At 38.4% G+C, this 21165-nt stretch overlaps 4 protein-coding genes across 4 annotated transcripts; 3 read left to right on the forward strand and 1 right to left on the reverse strand.

Moving 5' to 3' along the window:
• The first annotated feature begins 436 nt into the window (after positions 1-436).
• Positions 437-9954, forward strand: LOC135587221 (protein transport protein SEC23 D-like). Its single transcript, XM_065078364.1, has 14 exons — positions 437-907; positions 989-1054; positions 2535-2588; positions 2690-2862; positions 3007-3193; positions 3346-3491; positions 3566-3720; positions 3895-3976; positions 4069-4184; positions 6573-6668; positions 8201-8324; positions 8677-8951; positions 9282-9496; positions 9624-9954. The coding sequence occupies exons 1-14, from the start codon at positions 580-582 to the stop codon at positions 9833-9835; spliced, it is 2229 nt and encodes a 742-aa protein (XP_064934436.1). The 5' UTR covers positions 437-579; the 3' UTR covers positions 9836-9954.
• A 1662-nt stretch (positions 9955-11616) lies between these two features.
• On the reverse strand, positions 11617-13977 carry LOC135587222 (ubiquitin-ribosomal protein eL40 fusion protein). The gene is made up of 5 exons (XM_065078365.1): positions 13820-13977; positions 13640-13726; positions 13457-13559; positions 12195-12261; positions 11617-11796 (listed from the first exon to the last, which is right to left on the reverse strand). Exons 1-5 carry the CDS (start codon positions 13920-13922, stop codon positions 11770-11772), a joined length of 387 nt encoding a protein of 128 aa, XP_064934437.1. The 5' UTR covers positions 13923-13977; the 3' UTR covers positions 11617-11769.
• Positions 13978-14337: 360 nt separating this feature from the next.
• LOC103993565 (casparian strip membrane protein 2) lies at positions 14338-15442 on the forward strand. Its single transcript, XM_009413671.3, has 3 exons — positions 14338-14776; positions 14858-14981; positions 15065-15442. Exons 1-3 carry the CDS (start codon positions 14496-14498, stop codon positions 15278-15280), a joined length of 621 nt encoding a protein of 206 aa, XP_009411946.2. The 5' UTR covers positions 14338-14495; the 3' UTR covers positions 15281-15442.
• A 3979-nt stretch (positions 15443-19421) lies between these two features.
• On the forward strand, positions 19422-20807 carry LOC135587223 (momilactone A synthase-like). The gene is made up of 3 exons (XM_065078366.1): positions 19422-19632; positions 19737-19993; positions 20068-20807. The coding sequence occupies exons 1-3, from the start codon at positions 19595-19597 to the stop codon at positions 20598-20600; spliced, it is 828 nt and encodes a 275-aa protein (XP_064934438.1). The 5' UTR covers positions 19422-19594; the 3' UTR covers positions 20601-20807.
• Positions 20808-21165: the final 358 nt, after the last annotated feature.

Genomic DNA, 21165 nt, shown 5'->3' on the forward strand with positions numbered 1-21165 from the left:
ATTATTATTATTATTTTATAGATTTATAAAACCAATTTGGTGGAAGAATACTTCTTCCTAGCGTTATCTATAATCCACATGTTAATTTTATGAATTTTTATAGTCCAATTTTGTATATTTTTATCTTAATTTTATAATCAAATATAACATAGTTTATTTACAAGTGTAAAAAATTTTTAACTCGCCTAAAACTTTTATGGTCGAAGAAAAATATGATATAAATAATTTTATTTTTTTATAGATTTATAAATCTAATTTGATGGAAGATGAATAGGTGTACGAGTATGTTTTTTTGAGCATTTGAAATATTAGTAAATATCGAAAAGTGGGACGCAGCACGTAAATACCTATTATGTGAATTTTTTAAGTAAATTGTTCAATATAAATAATATGAATAATTCCTTTATACGGAAGGCATACCCTAACCTACAGTAAGATCTGTCATTAGGGCTCCAATGAATACAAGAATCCGTGACGGCGGTATAGCATTCAGATTTCATGATTCGCTTTTTCGCAACTATATACAATTCCGGTCGTCGCTGAGATATCCCATCGATCGACATCAACAGCCTATCATCCATGGCGGTGCGGGCGACGGTCTCCCGCTTCGCGGTGGACGCCGACGCCCTCGAATCCTCCGGCCTCCCCTGGGGCGCCACCGTCACGCCCTTCGCCCCCGCCGATGAGCGCGGCGCCGTTCCCATCTACGGTTCTGGCGGCCACCTCCTCCCTCGCTGCGACAACTGCTGGGCCTACCTCAGCACCCTCTGCGAGCTGGAGCGCTGGGGCTGGTCCTGCGCTCTCTGCGGCTCCTTCAACGGCCTCGACTCCGCCACCCTTGACCGATACGCCCGCCCCCACGACTGCCCTGAGTTGTCTTCCTCCTTCATCGACCTCGAGATCCCAGGTGATCTCTCCGTATCTTGAATTTATGTGGTTCTCGGAGTCTTCCGGATCTATCTGATTGAGCAAAGGGTTTCGTAAGCAGTGGAGGGATCTGGCGAAGCGGAGATACAGGCTCGACCGGTCTATGTAGCGGCGGTGGATTTGTCTTGTAAGATCTGCAAAACGCCCATTCTATCATTGCCCAATTTAATTCTTTTGCTGTAGGTTTCTTGGTCCTGTTTGAATTGGTATGTTCTTGGTTTTGTTGTCTCCTTGTGCGTTCCATGGCTAGATGCAACTTAAATAGGAAATTCATGTGGTGGATCATCTCTTGAGATGATCAATTTGAGGCTTGTTTACTGTGGGATGCTCTCTTACTTCCAGAAAATTTCAGTGATCTTCATAGGATCTTGTTAGAACGTATTCTATTTTCTGTCCTACTTTATTTTAATTGTCTTTTGCTACTTGAAAAATGGATTTTAGAAGGTTATATTTAATTGTGCCAACATACTTAACTAAGCCATATGACGTAGAACAAAGAATCTCCACTGTCGGCTTTTCTCAGTTTGGTTATGGGTACAGCTTGTGGTCGAATATATTATTACCTCGTTTTTCCCTTGAGGGGTAAGACAAAGAGATAGATGGTAGTGGAGAAAAAGGGAATTATAACCTTGAGTGTGCTGCAACAGACAAACTCAAGATATACTTCTTGGCTTGATTTGATGCTACTGCAGGAATAATGGTCAGCTCCATGGTTCATTGTTGGTACCATAGAGAAGTCTCAGCAAAATCATATAAGACGACATCGCAAGGAGGACATGATGTCTGATGTAGATTCAGAATGTCTGAAGTTGCTTCCTTGTGTAAGAAGTTGGTAATGGTGGCTGATGATATTTGAAGATGGACCGGAAGAACTTAGAGTGAAGATAGATAGTGGCTATATGGCAATCAAGGTGGAAGCTATGCCACTAACTACCTAATGGGTATATAATCCTAATGGATAGATTATATATAATCCTTCTTCTAGGGGTTATGGAGTGATTCCAATTCTAATTACTAGTCAAGCTACATCCGAGGAATAGGTTGCTGCTACTAATGGGTAGAAGTGTTGGGCATGCCAAAAGAATACATTCTTCATCTTCTGATGCAATTTATAGAGCCGCTGACCTTGTTGAGTTCATGCATAGCACCTGTCCTTGTTTTGGCTGATTCTTGGTGAACTATTGTGGCCTCTACATTCGTAGCTAATAACTATTAAGAACACAAGCTAGAATGGTTTCCCTATGCCTTTCATAATTGATGGCAAGATAGCTGCCCACGTCTTGCTAATTACATTCTGGCCTGCATCTTTTACAGCCGTATTCTTAGTTGCAAATTCTGCACATCATCCTTCATATCGGTTGCCTTGGTAATGCTGCAGAGTCTGAGCTATGCTGTTAACTGTTCTTATCATGCTATAACATAAATATTTACTATGAATTTCTTTCGATCTTATGGTAGGCATACTGGTGTCAACAGAGAGCTTACTGGTACCACATTAGTCTATTCAACTAAGCCTCTTGCAATGAGTTTCTTATTTGCTGTGTTTTGCCTTTTAACAATGTGCAACAAGAACTAATCTCAGTTGGTACTGTTTAACTTTACTGCAGCTTCTGAAGAGTTCTTAGAACTTGTCAAAAGTTCTCTTCTAGCAGCTCTTGAAGGTGAGGGTTTGATGACCTGGGAACTTAAGAAGCTTCTTAGCAACTCATGGCAGCTGATATTCTTTAATTTGATTCCCATTTTCTTCCACTCTGTTTTACAGCTTTGGTGCCAGGATCTTTGTTTGGTCTGGTTACATTCAGTCACAAGGTCGGGATATATGATGTTCAAGGTCCTATAGCAGTTGTGAAAAATGTTTTCATCCCTCCTGATTCAGAAGGCAGATTACCTGTTGATCTTGAAGATGTCATGCCATTGCTTTCATTTTTAGCTCCAGTAAGTTAACTCCGATGTCATACTATTGCTCTCTCGGTTAATAATGCCAGATTCCAACTTGACTGGCTGTCAGTTTGACTTATTGTAATATAGGTCATCTGCACTTAAATGGTCTGCTTCATTGGGTTGGTTGTTTGTAAACAGGTGGAAACTTGCAAGGATCGTATTGCTGCTGCCCTTGAGACACTGAAGCCTACAACTTCCTGGGAGAGAACAACTGCTGCAGGGCAAGGACTTGATGGTGTGTTGCTAGGTGGCAGGGGATTTGGAGTAGCCATGACAGCTCTCATTGATTACCTTAGTTCAGAATATGGGAGTACATTTGCATTGGGTGTGTCAAAGTCATAACCACTATCTCTAAATTTTCTGTATTGCCTAGAACTAATTTCTTTTTCTAGAAAAATAGGATTTAATTGTTTCCTTGTATATTTTGTTCATGTTTGTATCTAACCAATGCATAATTGTTTTCTTCAACTAGGACAGCTAGGGTATTTGTGTTTTTGTCTGGTCCTCCAGATTATGGAGCTGGACAGTTAGATACAGGACGCTATGGGGAACAGTATGCCAGCAAGAGGGAAGATGCAGACCGTGCTTTGCTTCCTGAACAGACACCATTCTACAAGGATCTGGTAATTTTGTCTAGATTAGTAATCATATTTTATATTGCACCTTTGGAAATGCAAATGCTGACTGCATATCACAGGCTGCTATTGCTGTTCAAGCAGGTGTTTGTGTGGACATTTTTGCTGTTACAGATGAATACACAGATTTGGCTTCCCTTAAATATCTTAGTATCGAAAGTGGTGGTTCTTTGTTTCTTTATGCAAACATGGATGATTCTACTCTTCCACAAGACATGTGAGTGTAGAGATGACTAAAATATTCGAATTAGTTGACAAATTATGAACGTATGTTGCTCGTAAATTAACTAGGGATAGTCTATTACATTGGAGCTTGTTGTTATTGTATTAGACAAATAATCATTACTTTGTAGTTGAAGGTGGTCTGATTTTACCTTGAATGTTTAAACAGGTACCGAATGCTGAGTCGCTCGTACGCATTTGGTTGTATATTAAGATTGAGGACATCTTCCGAGTTCAAAATTGGTTACTCGGTATGCAAACGAACTTAGCTTTCAACTTATTGGTATCATTCATTTTATGTAATTCCGTTTAGTTAATTGCTTATTCTTTTTTCTTCTGGCAGTATGGTCATTTTTTTCCAGATCCCCAGTATGAAAGTGTTCAACATATCATCTGCTGTGATCCTTTTGCCACATATGCATATGACTTTGAGTTTGCCAATTCTAGCGGTTTCTCCAGGTATAATATTTTTTCTGTATACCAAATCAAAGGCATTCTGTTGCATGGTACTTTCTGTAACTTGTTAGTCCCCAGCTAATTTCTCTTTTTACACAAACTCATGCCTAATCCTCACTTCAAATATTTATTGAAAATTTCTGTCAAACAACATGCAACATTAGTTCTTGATTTTTCACTTGATCAGTAGCAGGCAGAAAAAAAACTACCTTGGTTTTCAAATTTTTACTCTGGTCCATCTGTGTGAGTTCCGGAGAAGGTATAAGACGCTTGTAGAAAAAGTCTGAAATGGCATCTTAATGTGATTAGCAAACTTGTCAATAGCTATTTGTTTATCTCCCTTTGCATACCTTGAATAAATTTGGGCTGGTTTCGTTCCAAATATGCTCAAACTTTGATCTGATATGGTGACAGATCATGAAGTTTCAGCCTTCTCTTTTAGTCCATTATTGTAGGTTAAACTTAAAATATACAGAAAATAGTTCACTATCTTGTGGCAAAGTATGGTCTTGCAATCAAATGAAGATTGTTTTATATCTAGCATAAAAGCTAATATCCAAAAAGTGCAGTATTCTATGATGTAAGTTTATGGAAATTTATCAATATAAACGTGCAATTCAAATAAGGTTCTTCTGCATATTTGCCCACAGCATATTATTATTAGAGTCAAGGTTTACAATTTTGACTTTACAGTTGGTACAGACTGACAATTTCACTTGGTCTGGTGGTCCAAAACAAATCTTAAAGCCTGGTAAGCTCATAATATAAGCTGGCATTTGTCTGTTTTACTTCCTTCCTTCCTCTCTCTACCTCTTTCATTGCCTGTGCTGGCGTTGACTCTTCCTATTCTTGTCTTCCTCCTTTCCTTCATCTCCTACTCCTTTTCTCATCAGCCACCACCTTCTCTTTGTCCTCGGCCACCACCTCCTCCTTCGAAGCCTCCTCACCGTCCATGTTGCCACTGCCTCATCTGGATCATTGCTGCCTCACGTTATTGCCACCTCATCCATGTCAATGAGGTCTCTTCCTTTGTGTCATTGCCTCCTAATCCTTTTGGTATGCATCTCCTCCGCCATTCTCTCTCTCTCTCTCTCTTCTCTTTGGTTCAAATAGTATCAATCCATATCTGTCACGTTCTAGTTTGCCAAAATGCTAAAGCTGAAGTTTACGGTAGTACATCCATCAAACCCTTATAAGTCAATCTTAGTATTGTCCACTTCCAATATGAAATCAATCGGAGTGTTACAAAAGAGCCAAGTCGTGACAGTACCAAGTGTTAGCAAACTCGTACTAGTATCATGCTGACTGGGCCGCCAGTCAGTATTAATTTTAGACCATGATTGTAAACAGTTTGAACATATAGTCCTCAAAAGTTGATATTTGCTTCGATGTCATTTAATATATGTAATATTATTTCAACAGATTCTTCTCAGTTGAAATTCCAATGAACTGTCATCAACTTGGGTTGAATGCTAAGTTCATCCAACCAAGTGTCTTTTCTTGTACCTTGAGGATTGAGGCTCACAATTCTTTGGAGTTTTGAAGCTGCAGTTGATGCACTAGGAGAACTAATTAAAGTGTGTCCAGTTAAAAGCTCAAGCTGCACTATGGAGAACTAACATGGAGATCTACATTGCAGCAAGCAATTGCTCAACCTTTTGATCACCTTAAGGTGTAGATTTCTTAGGGGGATGCAATATCTACTGAACTGAAATGCTAGGGGCAAATTTGAAGTGAATCAGGAAATGTCTAGTTGATTAAGAAAGTAGATTCTTCATTTTCTTGTTGTTCTGGGAGAGTTTAGCTTAACTTAATTTGAGAAGTGAAGGTAGCAATAAATTATTTCTTGACATCTTGGATGAGGACAATTTTCATATGGTGAGCTGAAGTTGAGGAATGAGAAAAAGGAATTCAAAAAATTGGAATGTTCGATTGTTGGGTAGAATTTTGCTATCTGAGGTGATAACCATACCATGAAAGGTATGGAGTCCCTGTTAACATCAGAGGTTGCAATTGACAATAGGTAGTAGGACCTTAATAACATGGTAATGCTCAAAAGGAAGCTTGCTAATCTACCAAAAACATAGTATACCAACTTATTATACCTAGATGAGTTTTCTCTTATCTTATTTGTATAGTGATTTCCTTTGCTCAATTTTTTTTCCCTGTTCTAACATGTATTTCTCTCTTTCTGAATTTCTGCAGCTTCAGAGATATATCACCATTCATTTGGTCATTATTTTCATATATGTCACTATTTTGTTCAACGTGCACGTTTTTTTAGTTCATTGTTCTAGCGTTAATTGCCAACTTCTTGGCATTTTTCTCTGCAGAGATCAGTGGTTATTTATCATGCAGGGCAGGTGATATTGTAATTGCTTTGTTTTTCAGGCATACAGAACCTCCAGTTCTGCAGGTTGCATTTCAGTATAGTATTATTGTTCCTCGGGAGGATACTGGCATTTCTGAATCAAATTCTTCCACGAGGTGTGTATATCCTAATAACTTCTGATGTACGTACCTTTTGTACTTTGTACAGTGTTTTGCATCTATGCTGTTACTTAAAGTGTAAGGTCAAGTGATTTTCCAAATGATTGTGACTGAGTGTCCATATACACCAACTTTTGGATATTTGGAATGAATATCATAATATTTGTTTCAAAGTTTGAAATCATTAAAGTATAATTGTATCTCAAAAAAAAAATTTCATTGATCAGGGTCTAGATTTTGGAGAACCAGATTAGACTTGAGTAGCCCATTGGCCTATTTTTTCACCTTTTTGGACGAGGAAAAGAGTTGCGTGCTATTGGACATATCATTTGTTGAAGATTGATGAATAACTAAAGAGTTATAGCTTGTTATAATTAATTCTTTTGGTACTTGTGTTTGCTTGAAATTAGTTGTTTCAGTTGTATTATTAATAAGGAGAAATTCCATGGAAATGTCAGTTGACTTTTGCATGTTTGTGCATAATATGACTTTCAACTTAATTTAGTTGGAGATTTATTTGAGCATATTTCATTCCTGTCCTGTAGAATTCTGTGCACAGACATCATTCTTACACATGATACATATTTATTTTGCTGTTTGTTTCTCCTCTTCCTCCAGCATTAAATGCAAAAGTATCTTTAAAAAAAAGACCGATTAGTTGAAGTACAATGCGACGTAACATTTTCCATTAATAAGTGATGGGACATTTACGAATCTTAGTCTGGTTGTGAACTAGTGATTCTCATGATGTTTCACTGGTATAATAATTTTGTAGAACTACAGCGATAACACCGCTTGCACCCATCTAGAATCCTCTTGATCATGCTTAAAGTTGTAGAGTGCTAAATTTACATATTAGTTGATTTATGAGGCAGGAATCATTCTCTCTGCAATGATTCTACTGGAGATTGATTAAAGAAGTGTCAGACTTCTGTAGCTGCTTAAGTTAAGAAAATCAATATTATCTGTTTGGAAAGAAAGAATTAATGACCGATATATTAGATTTCAATGAGAAATGGATTGGCTGGACAATTGGAGGAAAGAAAGGCAGGTACATTCATGCCGTAGCATCCACGAAGTTAACAAAGATCAGCTGCTGCATCAAAAGATCAAAATCTACATGGAACATTTGATATACTGAAAGCTTTTTTAATCATAAATAAGATTTCATAAATGGTATTGGCTATCCTTTTTGTTTGTAATTATTAGTTGCAAATATTTAGCTACAAAACATTTTGTTGAACACAGTGGTAAAATGTAGTGCATATCCGAATTTACTTTAAAAGAGATTCTGGATTTAGACTTAGTAAATATGTCTGACAGTTCTAATGATAAATAGTAAAGATGAAAATTTCTTATATTGACTTGTTAGTTTATGAGGAATTGAACTCTATTTTATGCCTTCTCTGCCGGCTGATGTCATACTGGGCAATGTCCTCATCTGTCTTAGTATGATGTCTCCACAGATTTTGCTTGCTTTATCTATTCAATATCTTTCACATAATTTGACATTCTGTATTTGTATATAGTTCAAAGTTTTGCCTCAAAAGACGACTAAGAATAAGGACACTGCAGTATGGATCAGCTTCAAATATAAATGAACTCTATGACAGTGTTGATCCTGAAGCTTTGTTATCCATTCTTGTTCATAAGGTAATCTTTGTAACATCATTTTTCTTATGGTGATCTGATATCCTCTTAAAGCATTTTTGGTCTTTAAGTCAATTTCAAGTTCTTAAGCTCTTAATATTGTTGGGAGAGGCTGATCATGCAAAAATAATTCCTGAAGTTCAAAATTTGCAGATTCAGTATTTGCATGCAAGAGTGTGACCTATTGCTAATAGTTATTTCAGGTTTCTACTTAAATTGAAATTGAAGTTTATCGAGAGTCGAGAAGACGTGACATTTAGCTTTGATATTTTCTTGTAGTAGTGTTCATATTAATAAAAAACCAGCATTGCTGTATTAAAATAATCTTATTCTTGCATACTCCTTTTTCTTTCAGGTAATTTTAGCTACCTTTAAGGAAGGGGTCAGAGAGGGCAGGATGTTGCTCCATGATTGGCTGGTCATTCTTACTGCTCAATACAATGATGCCTATAGACATGTGTACAACAACATCGGGAATGCAACTTCGCATGTTGATGTTGCTTTCTTGCAATGTCCACAATTGCAGCCCATACCTCGGCTTATTTTTGCCTTGCTGAGGAACCCTCTTCTCCGCTTACATGAAGAAGGCATTCACCCAGATTATCGAATATACTTGCAATGCCTCTTCAGGTAATTTTATTTCTCAAACCCATCATTTAAAAGTCTCCACTCTGATCAAAGACATTAAATAATTTTGCCCATCCATCTTTGTGTGATCTTTAGTACTTAGAAACAATGGATATTGACAATTTTCACTATGAATAGATCCAATATTTAGTGTCATGGAGATTTTTCTCATCTTCACTTATCAGAGCAACAATTTTCAATCTGACAAGTATATTGCTTATCTGACATTATCATCTAGCTTGTTATGGCTTGACTGCAACTATTTCGTGCTTCAAGCATTTTCTTCCTATGTGACTTGTAGTATTGTGTATAAATCTTTCTTGTTCTTTGCAGTGCACTGGAGCCCACACCCCTTCAACGAGCAATATATCCATTACTTTCTTCTTACACTACACCAGACCAACAAGCATATCCACGCCACTCTTTAAGTCACGCTGCTCTCGTCACGAGCGGAAGCCCCATATTCCTCTTGGATGCCTTCACTAATATTATTGTGTACTATTCTCCGACAGCTGATTCTTCAATTCCCTTTCCTCCCCCTCATGATTGTAAGTTATCGAGTCGCTATCTCTATTGTTTAGTTTCACATTTTTGCGAGCTTGCTCGCCATTACTTTGCCTAAGCCCATAATGTTGAGTATTTAGCAACCAGAACGTATGACATAACATGTTTCAGGCCTTCTACGAGCAACAATCAACAAGTTGAAGCAAGAGAGGAATATTACACCAAAGCTTACGTTCATCCGTGGAGGGCAGGACGATGCCACTGCGTTCGAGAAATATCTCATCGAAGAGCAAAACATTGATGGAAGCGATCTTTCCAGCATCATGGGGTTTGTTTCTTTTCTTGAGGAGATCTCCCGGGGTGTACTAGAGTACCTCAAGTAGAAACTTCTTAGATCAATGCAAGGGTCAAATAGTGTCTTATTTAGAGGTAGACCATTATAATAACCCCAAGTGTTAGCATTATTATTACGATGTTTCATTGCTTCCGGCTTCTTTCTTTTCCTTTTCTTTCTTTTTGAGATCAGAACAGAATGCCAAAGATCATCATGATTTTGGACCCTTGTGCGTTGAAATAGCAAAATGTTGTATTCACTGTTATTAGACAGAATTTAGATAATAAAATATTTTTTTTTCCGAACAAATATTATCATTAGTAATTATTGGTATAACAGAGTCACAATAACAAGGAAAGAAACGAGTGAAAACCTCAAAATGATAATGGAGTAAATTTCTCAAAAAAATCTTTTATTTTTACCCTTTTTTTTTATAGGCATCTCTTTTTTCTTCATTTTTTTCAATAGAATTTTTTTTTCAAAAGATGAAATTACTCTTATGCTCCTTCGTCTTTAAACCACCACGAGGTCCTGTCACTCTGGCCTCTCCTTCCCTCTTTCTTTGCCCTATAGACTTCTTGATCTTGTATTCATCTAGAAGCGAATAAGACAGATGGCCTTGGCACTTATGTACATTCAATCCTTGCTCTGTGCGACGTAGCCAGAGAGGGCATGAACAAAACGAGAGATGAAGCTCGAGAGGTCAAAGGGGATGGCATAAAAAAGAATAGAAGAAGTTATAGTCTCGATTAATGGTGATGATAATGAGGATCGTGACGAAAGTGAGGCCACATGGGCGAGGATAATGATGACACGATCGGTCATCACCCTCCCCTCCCCTCTTTGTCCACAATCACCTGCTCGACAGGGAGGATGCACAAATGGAGCAACGGTGGGGGCAAAGGTAATAGGGCGAGGGCAACGATTGACAAGTATAAGAGCAATTATGTTTTTTTTTCTTTTTTAACTGGTGTTCGATGAAAATAAATAGAAAAACACTAATAGAGAAAAAGTAAAAAGTACAAAACTTTTTTAAGAAAACGAATAACGGGGCCTACATGAAAACCAATGATTCACGAGCTCGGCGGGTGAACCTGATTCCAGGGTAAAGGTTGATTCAATTGGGCTCAGAATTTTGCAAGGGCGGAAGCCCGGCCTGCTCCCTGAACACACGTATCAGGCGACCGAGCGCAGCAGCGGCGGCGGAGCAGAAGGCTATTGTGGTATTAAAGTGATTACATAATCAACTTCTTAGGTTTCAGTTAAAAGTCATTTCACTAGCATTCATTGATCTAAGGATATTACTTGGCAGCGAGCGCTCTGATCAAGAAAGAGTTGCAGTCATATAGCTCTTATTATCTGTAGCTTGTTGGAAACTCGGATGTTCTTATGATTATTATTCTTTTTCTTCAGGGAAAGAGTAGGAAGACAGAATCAGTCAAGAGGAAGAATAGGCTATGCTCCAAGAACTTAAATCGGCCTCTGGGGCCTGATTGTACCAGTAAGATTGTTACAACTAAAAAATAACAGCAAGAGCATTGCTATGTTTTTCTTTCCTGCTTTTGTAGGGTTTAGGCTGAATACACTGTTTTATGTTTCAATACACACCTTAGGGTTATATAAATATATATGCAAAGCTGTTTAAATGGAATGCTGTTCTATTTGCCGTGTTTAACTTATTTTGGCGAACCTAATTCCTGCAAAGCTGTTGACTAGTAATTTATTGACCTAACTATTCTATATTTTCTAATTTTGGAAATACAAGTCAGCAGAAATTAAAGATGCTTGGCAAAACTTAGAAATACCAGTAATCGGTAGAAACTAAAGATGTGTAAAACCATCCGGTGATCATGTTCTCTGCTTGATTGCGGTTCACAAACATAATTAAGTCTGATATCAAACTAACATATATTTTAGCAGACCATATCTAATAGGTCAAGTTGCATACTTGGTTTTTGCACCTGCAGTACGAGAAACACACGCCTACTTGATCTTCTTCTTAGGCCTCAGCTGTAATTAAAAGAAAAGAAATCCGTGTGAGTCTTGCGTGGAATCGACTACCATCAAAGAGAAAAGCTTATAAACATGTTATTGTCATCTCTGCGGATGTTTTTTTTTTCAGAAGAAATAGATTTACCTTCTTTGTGATGACTCTATTAAGAGAAACATTTTTGAATGACAAATAGAAATTTTTCTGAACACATTTACTTCTATCTAATTTCTAAGCATTTATATATATGAACTAAAAAAACAAAATGAAAAAAATTGCAAAAAATGCAGTAGATGTGTTAAAAAAGTAGATACATGCAAATTTTAACTTTGTTAAGAGGGTCTTAACTGTTGTCATGAAAACTAATCAAACCAAACACTGCAAAGATATCAAGTATCCGAGTTCACAAATTGGTTACCTGGTTGCTGTGACCACACTTCTTTTTGCGGCAATTAACGGCCCTTGGGTGCAATCTCGCATAACATCTAGATAGAAATACAAGGATGGTTAGTAAATTGCACAACGAGCGAGGTAGACGATGGACTCATAATATCAAAGCGACCATTGGATGGTCTTAAAATAAGTAAATTGAATCTTGACTTTAGCTGACTGTCTCTTGTTGTTCAAGGATCCTCCGTATGCAACCATTATATTAACATTTGCTAGAGCACCTTCAGCTTTTCAATGAACCAGTCTAAATACAAGGCCATGTGTGCGACACCAAAAACAATACTACAGAAAAGCAACAACTTATATTTGGTTTAATAATATGAAGTACACAATGTTGGCAAATCGATAAAGAAAAAAATCAAACCAGCTCAAGTGCAAAGCATAAGATGTTGAAGCATTAATGTTATTCAGTAAAATTAGCTCAGTATTGATAGTAACATGAGAAGAATCAATATGTGCAATGCGAAGATAGCATCACGGTTCTGTGCAGCGATGAAAGGAAAGATCGGGCATGGAAATAAAAGATCATTGCAGACGAAATATGCCTATCATAACAGTTTAATATATGGCATCCAGGGAAAAAAAGGTCTTACATGCTATATGAATAAAAATAAGTGCTTAGCACATAAAATTTTGTTAATATCACATTACCAAAACTTAAAAAACTTCACGCCTGACACCGCCAAAGTCGATACTTGATACTATGTAGAAAAACTTATACAAACGGCACTATCTTCAAATGGGTTACCAGTTTCAATTGTTCATAAGACATATATGGTTGAAGCCTAGAATTGGAATATAAAGCTTTTATCCCACAACCTTTCCTTGCAAGTTTAAACAAGTCATGGCACCTGACATGTGATGCTTAATCGTGTTTTTTATCTGGCAAAAAGGATGTGCATCAAGAGAACCTAAGCCAACAAGCTGATGAATAGGCCACAACATCACAAAGAAATTTATGATCAGCAACAGAGAGAACAATAAGAAACCATATGTTTAAGTTATCACCAGTAGACAATCGAAAGAAAAGTTTGCCTTCGTTTATCAGCTACAATAGATGAGAAAAATGAGTGGTGATGGCTACATCATAAAGAAATGGTTACCAGCAAACGATAAGATTCATAAGGATTCTAAAACATCACAGTAATAGCAATTTATCCAAACGCAAAACAGAACCAAGAAATTCCAAACAGGAATATGAGTTGGTAAAGAGGTCGGAAGGCTACTTACTTCCTGCAGATCATCTTTTCCTGGTTATATTTCCTGGCGAGAGCCATCAGAGAAGGCTCGATGATGCCGCCCCTCAACCTCAGCACCAGATGAAGCGTCGACTCTGCACCGTTGCAGAGAACACCACAATCCTAGTCAAAACTTCATCAGGGATCCAAAGTAAGGAGAAAGAGATATATCCACCTTTCTGGATGTTGTAGTCGGCGAGGGTCCGTCCGTCCTCGAGCTGCTTCCCAGCAAAGATCAGTCGCTGCTGGTCCGGCGGAATCCCTACATTTTTCAGCAAAATCGTAAAGGTAACATACGCAGAGCAAGAACACGAGATCTGATCGAACGAGAACCAAGTAACGAGGGGCAGAGTACCTTCCTTGTCCTGGATCTTGGCCTTCACATTGTCGATGGTGTCGCTGCTCTCGACCTCGAGGGTGATGGTCTTCCCCGTAAGGGTTTTCACGAAGATCTGCATCTTTATCGTCTCTCCTCCTTCCCCCGTGAAGGAAACCCTCGCAACACATCCACGCCGAACTCTTATAGGACCATTCAACTAGGGTTTCTCTTCCCTAGTTTCTAAGTGACTAAAATACCCTCATACGTTGGGTCTATTTTCCCTTTTACCCGGTTACGGCATGCGGAGTTCGGATCCGGTGTTGGTTGGGTCGAACCCCGCGATTTGTTAGCTCTTAGTTGGGCCGGACCAGAACGTTTTTGGGCCACGTATATAACAGCCCATGTGAGTTAGTATTAGCAGATTAAAGATATTGTATCGGTGCTCGAACAATGTCTTTATTCTACCTGTAAATGTGAATGCTTTATGGTTTGGAGTTCATCATGCAGATTAGGTGATTACCAGAAGCCCTTCCTGCCGCTTGGAGCTGCACCACCACCTCCCACTTACTTCACACAGCTCACCCTCTCCACCAATGTCTCGCTGGCTGCCAGCTTTTCTTCGACTATATAACCACCACCGTCGCAGACAAGCTCGTCACAGCCGAATCCATCTCCTACAAGCTTCATCCATCACTCACCAGCCTGATCCAAGATGAACACCAGCGAAGCCACCGCGATCGCAAACGAGGGGTCCGATGCCAGCAGAAAAGCTCCTCTTGCTGCTCCTGCCCGCTTTCCTTTCTTTCTCAGGAAGACCGGTGCTGATGGGGGATGGCAGAGAGGCGTCGCCCTGTTCGAGTTCATCCTGAGGCTTTGCGGCATCGCTGCTACCCTCGTCGCCGCCATAACGATGGGAACCACCAACGAGACCCTCCCTTTCTTCACTGAGTTCTTTCAGTTCCACGCCAACTTCGCCGATCTGCCCGCACTCACGTCAGTAACGGTGGCTACATGCGTAGTAAGCACAGAAATCGTGACTGCAATTACCAATGTTTTCGTTCGTTGTTGTCGCAGGTTCTTCGTGGTGGCGAATGCGATCGCGGCAGGTTACCTCGTCCTCTCCCTCCCCTTCTCCCTCGCCATCATGATCCGGCCACGAGCAATCGGTCCCCGGCTTCTGCTATTCATCTGTGACACAGTAGGCTATTACTACCGATCGTCTTCGAGCTACGTAGAGTCAGTGTCAGCTTCTGTTCATCTCAGACATGTCTCCGAATGCAGGTAATGGTTGCTCTGACGACAGCAGCAGCCTCCGCGGCGGCGGCCATCGTGTACTTGGCTCACAACGGCGACGCCAAGGCCAACTGGATCGCCATCTGCCTGCGCTTCGATGGCTTCTGCCAGCGCATCAGCGGAGCCGTCGTGGCGTCCTTCATAGCGGTCGTCTTCTTCTTCGTCTTGGTGGTCATGTCCGCCCTTGTCATGCGGAAGCATTAGCGGGCGACGCCGTCGCTCTCTTTCTGGTGTGTGCGCAGGTCCCAAATCCTCTGCTATCTCCCCTCCATCGTGTTCTGTGACGCCAAAGTTCGAACGTGTTACGTTGTGGTGTTCTGCGATTGGAATCTTCGACGATTCCCTGATATTAAATTCTCTTCAAGACTTATTTCCACTCAAATAGATCATTTTCTTTATAATATAAAGAAGGGGATTAAAGTATACAAGAGAACAAATATATCTGCCACATTTCTGTATTATTAATTGACTTCCAATTATATAATAATCTTAGAAATCTTCAATTATATATTATATATATAATTTATATATTTAAACTAATTCTTAGTGTAGTATATATACCATAGTCGTCGAGAGAACAAAGAGTATTGCTTCAAGAAATTAGCAATTATTGTGAGAATTTGGAAATCCCAACCTAAATTGTGAAATAATCTTACTTTTTTTCTAATTAATAAAATTAGGATCAGTCAAGGTTGTTAAATCTAGCCTAATTATGGACGAACTTTACTCAGATAGACATCTAATGGACCCAAAAAAATTTTACAAATTGAACCTAAATATTAAAAAAAGTAGAGCCAACATTCGTTCTATGATGTATTGAAATCTAATGATGTACCATAAAGACTTTCATCATGAATAATAAGACGTAATTTGGATAGAAGATAAAATAAAAAAAATCATTTAAGATGATATGATATGTTAACAAAGACTTGCATATTTTTGTCGTTCAATCGGGACGACCAATATAGGTTGAGCCTAAAGTGGATGCAAGTCACCTCTAACCCAAGGAACAAGGTCATGAGGTGTCAAAAACCTCGAATGCTTAGGTCCGTAGAGCTCCAAGACGGAGTCTCATGAGAGTTTAGAGAGATAAAAGAGAGAAAGAAACCTAATATTGATAGTCGATGCTTCCTGATCAATTTTAGTTAGAAAATATATGATTTGAAAATTAGTTCATTTTATCTTTACTATTCTTTTGGTGTCAACTTCCAAATAAATTTTGCCCTTATGAATGCTGTAGTGAGAAAAGGTGTGATAATTAAATTAAATATGATACTTGTTGTTATATGACATATGCTAAGATGCATAAAGACTTTGTAAGAATCAAACAAAAACTAATAACTGAGATGCCAACATAGTGCAAGTGAAGTTGCCTGGCAACCTAACGCTTTGTCACATAGTGCCTATTCATTCAGATGTTAACATATGTCGAAGAATATTAAGGCCGAAGAACGGTTGTTTCTTTGCATAATTCTATCAAGAACTCAGAAGTCAAAGAGTTATCATGAATTGTTAGCTTGAACTTATCAACATAACCAAGTAATATGTCAGTGATGTGACGGTAAGCATAAACATTATCCTTACATTTTTGTTACCTAAAATATTTTAATATTAAAATTTAAAATTAAATAATAATATATTAAAATAGTATTGTTATCTTTGGGTATATAACCATAAACTATAAAGATATCTAAAACAGCATCATCTTATCCTATCACATAATTATTCAAAGTAGATTATCCTTTAAGATGATCTAAATCTCCTAATTATACGTGTAATTATAAATATTATTTTTTAATTATTTAAGATTAATTTTTTAATATAATTTTATAGTTTATTAGTCTAAGCCACTTTGATAACTACAATACCATACAACAATATAATTTAAAATATTTTATAAATAATAAATTATTTATTATAATTCACATCCTATAAGTCAATCATCTTAAGCCACTTTGATAGCTACCGATCAGATAAAACTTAGGGATATAAGTTATAAATAATATTCATCAATTTTTTAATTTAATTTATATCTAAATAATTTATTTATTTATTTATTATTATTAATCATATTAATTATTAAACATTAATTAACATATAGAAAAACTTATATAATAATTTTAATGATGATAAAACATAAATTATACTTTATATAAAAAAAATATTATTTCATAATTTCAAATATATGCATGTGCATAACTAAACAAATATTCAAAAATAATAACTAAATTTTTATTTATCATATGTAAAATTTTACCAATATGTCATATGAGAAAACTATCAAAGAATATCATAATTTATATTTTATAAAAAAATTATATATGAAACTCTTATACTAGTCACCCTATTTAATTTGGTTCGCTTAGAATTGGACTATCCAAATTAGGCTTACAGATTTGAGCTAACCATTCGTCCAATTAAGCCCATTAAGACTAAAGTTAATCAAAATAAGAATTAATCAAAAATTAATTCTTTCCAAATTTGATCAAAACTCAATAGATTGAATCTAAATCCAATCTAAGCACTCAAAATATAATCATGATTAAGTCTGAACAAAATATTTTTAATTAAAATAAAATTAATTAATTCTACAATTGAGGATATAAATAATAATAATAAAATTTAAAGGGTAAAACTATAATTTTATCTTTGGACGTATAATGAAAATATTTAATTTCTAAAGACATAACTATGAAAGTTGAATTTAAGGATATAGATTAGATTTTTCATAATTTTTTAGGTAAAAATATCATTTTTCTAAAAACCCTAATTTTGTTTCGTAGTGGTCGTCACGCCACCGTGTGCACGGGTCGATGATGCAACGATCGTTCGTAGCCCATTGCCCATCACCTATGGTGGGGCGATTGTCCTCACACGGTTGATCGACAACCTCATCGGTTGCCTCATGGGTGGAATGCCCTTACCATTGATTGGTGACCTCCACAGTCGTTGCGACATGTGGTTATGCCTATGCATCCTACTATGCAATCATTAGGAACCATGGCCTTCGACATCCAATTGATGTCGGACAAGGCTAGCAAGTGCTGCCACAGTGGTGCTTTCGTAATTATCGTTGGCAACGGTGTTGTCGTAGGGCTTGCACCTCATAGTGTTTGTACTAGGTACACAATCATTACCCATGACTGAGCTAGCAACCACCAAAGATCATCACCTTTAATAGTTTTGTTATCAATAGCAAGTTATCGACAGTGGTCCATCAATCAAAGCACGAGAGACTTCACATCGCCCGCAAGCAGGCGATATAACGGATTGGATAAAAATGTAAATCGATAATACAGATGAATCATTCATGCATTGTAAATAAAAATCGAATAACACGTTTTTCGCAAGTGAAAAGTGCTAATAAATAGATCTAAAGTATTTGATTTTAGTTACGATACGAATTGTAAGCATTAAGATCATCCTTATGGTTCTATAATGCGAAAATCTTTAGTGTCAAAATCTAAAATAAAAAAATTATAGATTGATATGTATCTTTTGATACCATTCAAAAATTTATATTTGATCTGTGGGCACATCATTGTGGGATTCGAGCGATATCGATTTAGAATGAAAACTAGACTTGTCTTCTCCTCTATTCTTATCTTTTATGAAACCGCAACAATGGATTAGGAATAACCTCTATTCTTATCTTTTATGAAACCGCAACAATGGATTAGGAATAAATGAGAGATGAGAGAATATCGGTAATCTCTCGTTAACTGGTTCACGTTTCTCATCCCCTTAGATCTGTATATTTATACATTATATATATAGTTTTTTTTGGAGAATTTATATACAAGACTAAAGGGTTTATATTAAGTAATTAGAAAAATCTCTTCCATCAATATTATCTTCTAAGAAATTCGATCATAATTATTATTTTTATTAATTAATAATTATAATTAAAATTTAATCATACCCATAATATATCATCCATAATATATATATATTCTCTCATAGATTATTAAATGAAATATGGTGAGGGAACTCCTAAAATCATTGGTTGTTGTGTAGGTTAAAAAATGGCATTATATTATAGTTCTATGCAGTGCATAGAAAAGGTCATCTTACCTTGCAAAAAAAAATACAAAAAATACCACTTCTATGTCTATGGTGATCACATGATACCACCACATGCATTCTCATGATTCCGCACAATAAAATAAAGTGGAGACGGGTCAAAACTATTGCTTTTTGTGTAGGTTGAAGACGGCATCACAATTATTAATCCCCGATAAGATGAGAGAAGACGACAAAAGAAAGAAAGATAAGGATGCACTCATATTCTAGAGGATATGAGTCAGAATGAGGAAAAATCTCTCTTGTTGGTACAAAATGTTTATATCATCTACTCAGAAGTCACCATTGTTAGTATCGTTTGTCGTTCAATTGGCTTGACGGAACGCATGGTATGGGAATCTCATCAAACCAGATGCTCGGTTGGTCTCAGATCTTGCAGTATAAGATAACGCCTACCGAACCATTCCACACAACTAGTTTGTCGCATCGATCGCCATGGCAACCTGCTCAGATCTGCCTGCCGACGCAAAGAAGTAAGCTTCATAGTTTATTTTCTTGTTATTCGTGAGGGAGGTGAGGGTTTAAACCGGTTCTACTACTAGAACGGTGGATCTGAAGGTGCTTGCTACTGGTGCAGATTGGAAGGTAAGGTTGCCCTCATCACCGGTGGAGCCAGCGGCATCGGCGAGTGCACCGCCAAGCTCTTCTGCCGTCACGGAGCCAAGGTCGTCGTCGCCGACGTCCAGGACGAGCTCGGCACCGCAGTCTGCAGCGGTCTCGGCCCGGCCGCCTCCTTCATCCACTGCGACGTCACCAGCGAAGACGACGTAAGCGCCGCGGTCGACCACGCCGTCGCAAAGTTCGGCCGACTTGACATCATGTTCAACAACGCCGGTAATGCACCCGCCGCTGCTCTTGTCGTCGAGTCATTCGGCACGCAGGTATATATACTGATGATGAGAGCGCAGGCATCACCGGCGCCGCCTGCCATAACATCCTCCAGTGCGAGAAGTCCGACTTCGAGCGGGTGGTGGGCGTCAACCTGGTGGGGCCGTTCCTGGGGACGAAGCACGCGGCTCGCGTCATGATCCCGGCGCGCAAGGGGAGCATCATCACCACCTCGAGCCTGGCGGGGGTCATCGGCGCCGCTGCCTCGCACGCGTACACCTGCTCCAAGCACGCGGTGGTGGGGCTGACGAAGAACGCGGCGGCGGAGCTGGGCCAGTTCGGCGTCCGGGTGAACTGCGTGTCGCCTGCGGCGGCGGCGACGCCGCTGGCGATGAGATACGTGGGGCTCGAGGGCGAAGCCTTCGACATGGCCATGACCGCCGTCGCCAACCTCAAAGGGGTGAGCCTGGGGACGGAGGACGTGGCCGATGCGGTGCTCTACTTGGCGAGCGACGACTCCAAGTACGTCAGTGGGCACAACCTTGTGCTCGATGGAGGATGCTCGGTGGCCTATCCTTCCTTCAATCTCTTTAAACGGGAGGAATCTCTTTAGACGGGAGGAATCTTCACACGATGGCCTCCTCTTGTGTGCTGCTGTTGGAGAGTCTTGAGCTCCATTGTGTGCTGCTGTTGAAGAGTCTTGAGCTCCGTTGTGTGCTGTTTAGGACTCCATCAATAATGGGAACATTGCTCGATGTGTCGGTATCCTTTCCATTGTGTGCTGTTTAGGACTCCCATCAATAATGAGAACATTGCTCGATGTGTTGCTATCCCTTTAGCTTTTAGCTTTTAGCTTTTAGCTTTTAGCCTGTGTGTGTTGATAGTTTGGGCCTTAGGCGCAATCCATCAAAGCCCATATAGAGGGTAGAAATGGGCTGCACAATTAGTCAACTTCACACCTCTACTTGCAAATGGTTAATTTTAGGAGATTACTTTTTATTATTATTGATAAGCTATATCAAGAACTTTAAATATTCATGACATATCCCTTTATAAATAGATATATATGTTCTTAATTTATAATTTATTTTCTTCTTCTTCTTCTTCTTCTTCTTCTCCTCTTAATTGTCGAAGGTGGCATAAAATAATGAAAAAAGAAAGATGATGAAATTAGATAA

The sequence above is a fragment of the Musa acuminata genome, chromosome BXJ1-8 (assembly GCF_036884655.1).
Source record: "Musa acuminata AAA Group cultivar baxijiao chromosome BXJ1-8, Cavendish_Baxijiao_AAA, whole genome shotgun sequence".
Classification (NCBI taxonomy): Eukaryota; Viridiplantae; Streptophyta; class Magnoliopsida; order Zingiberales; family Musaceae; genus Musa; species Musa acuminata.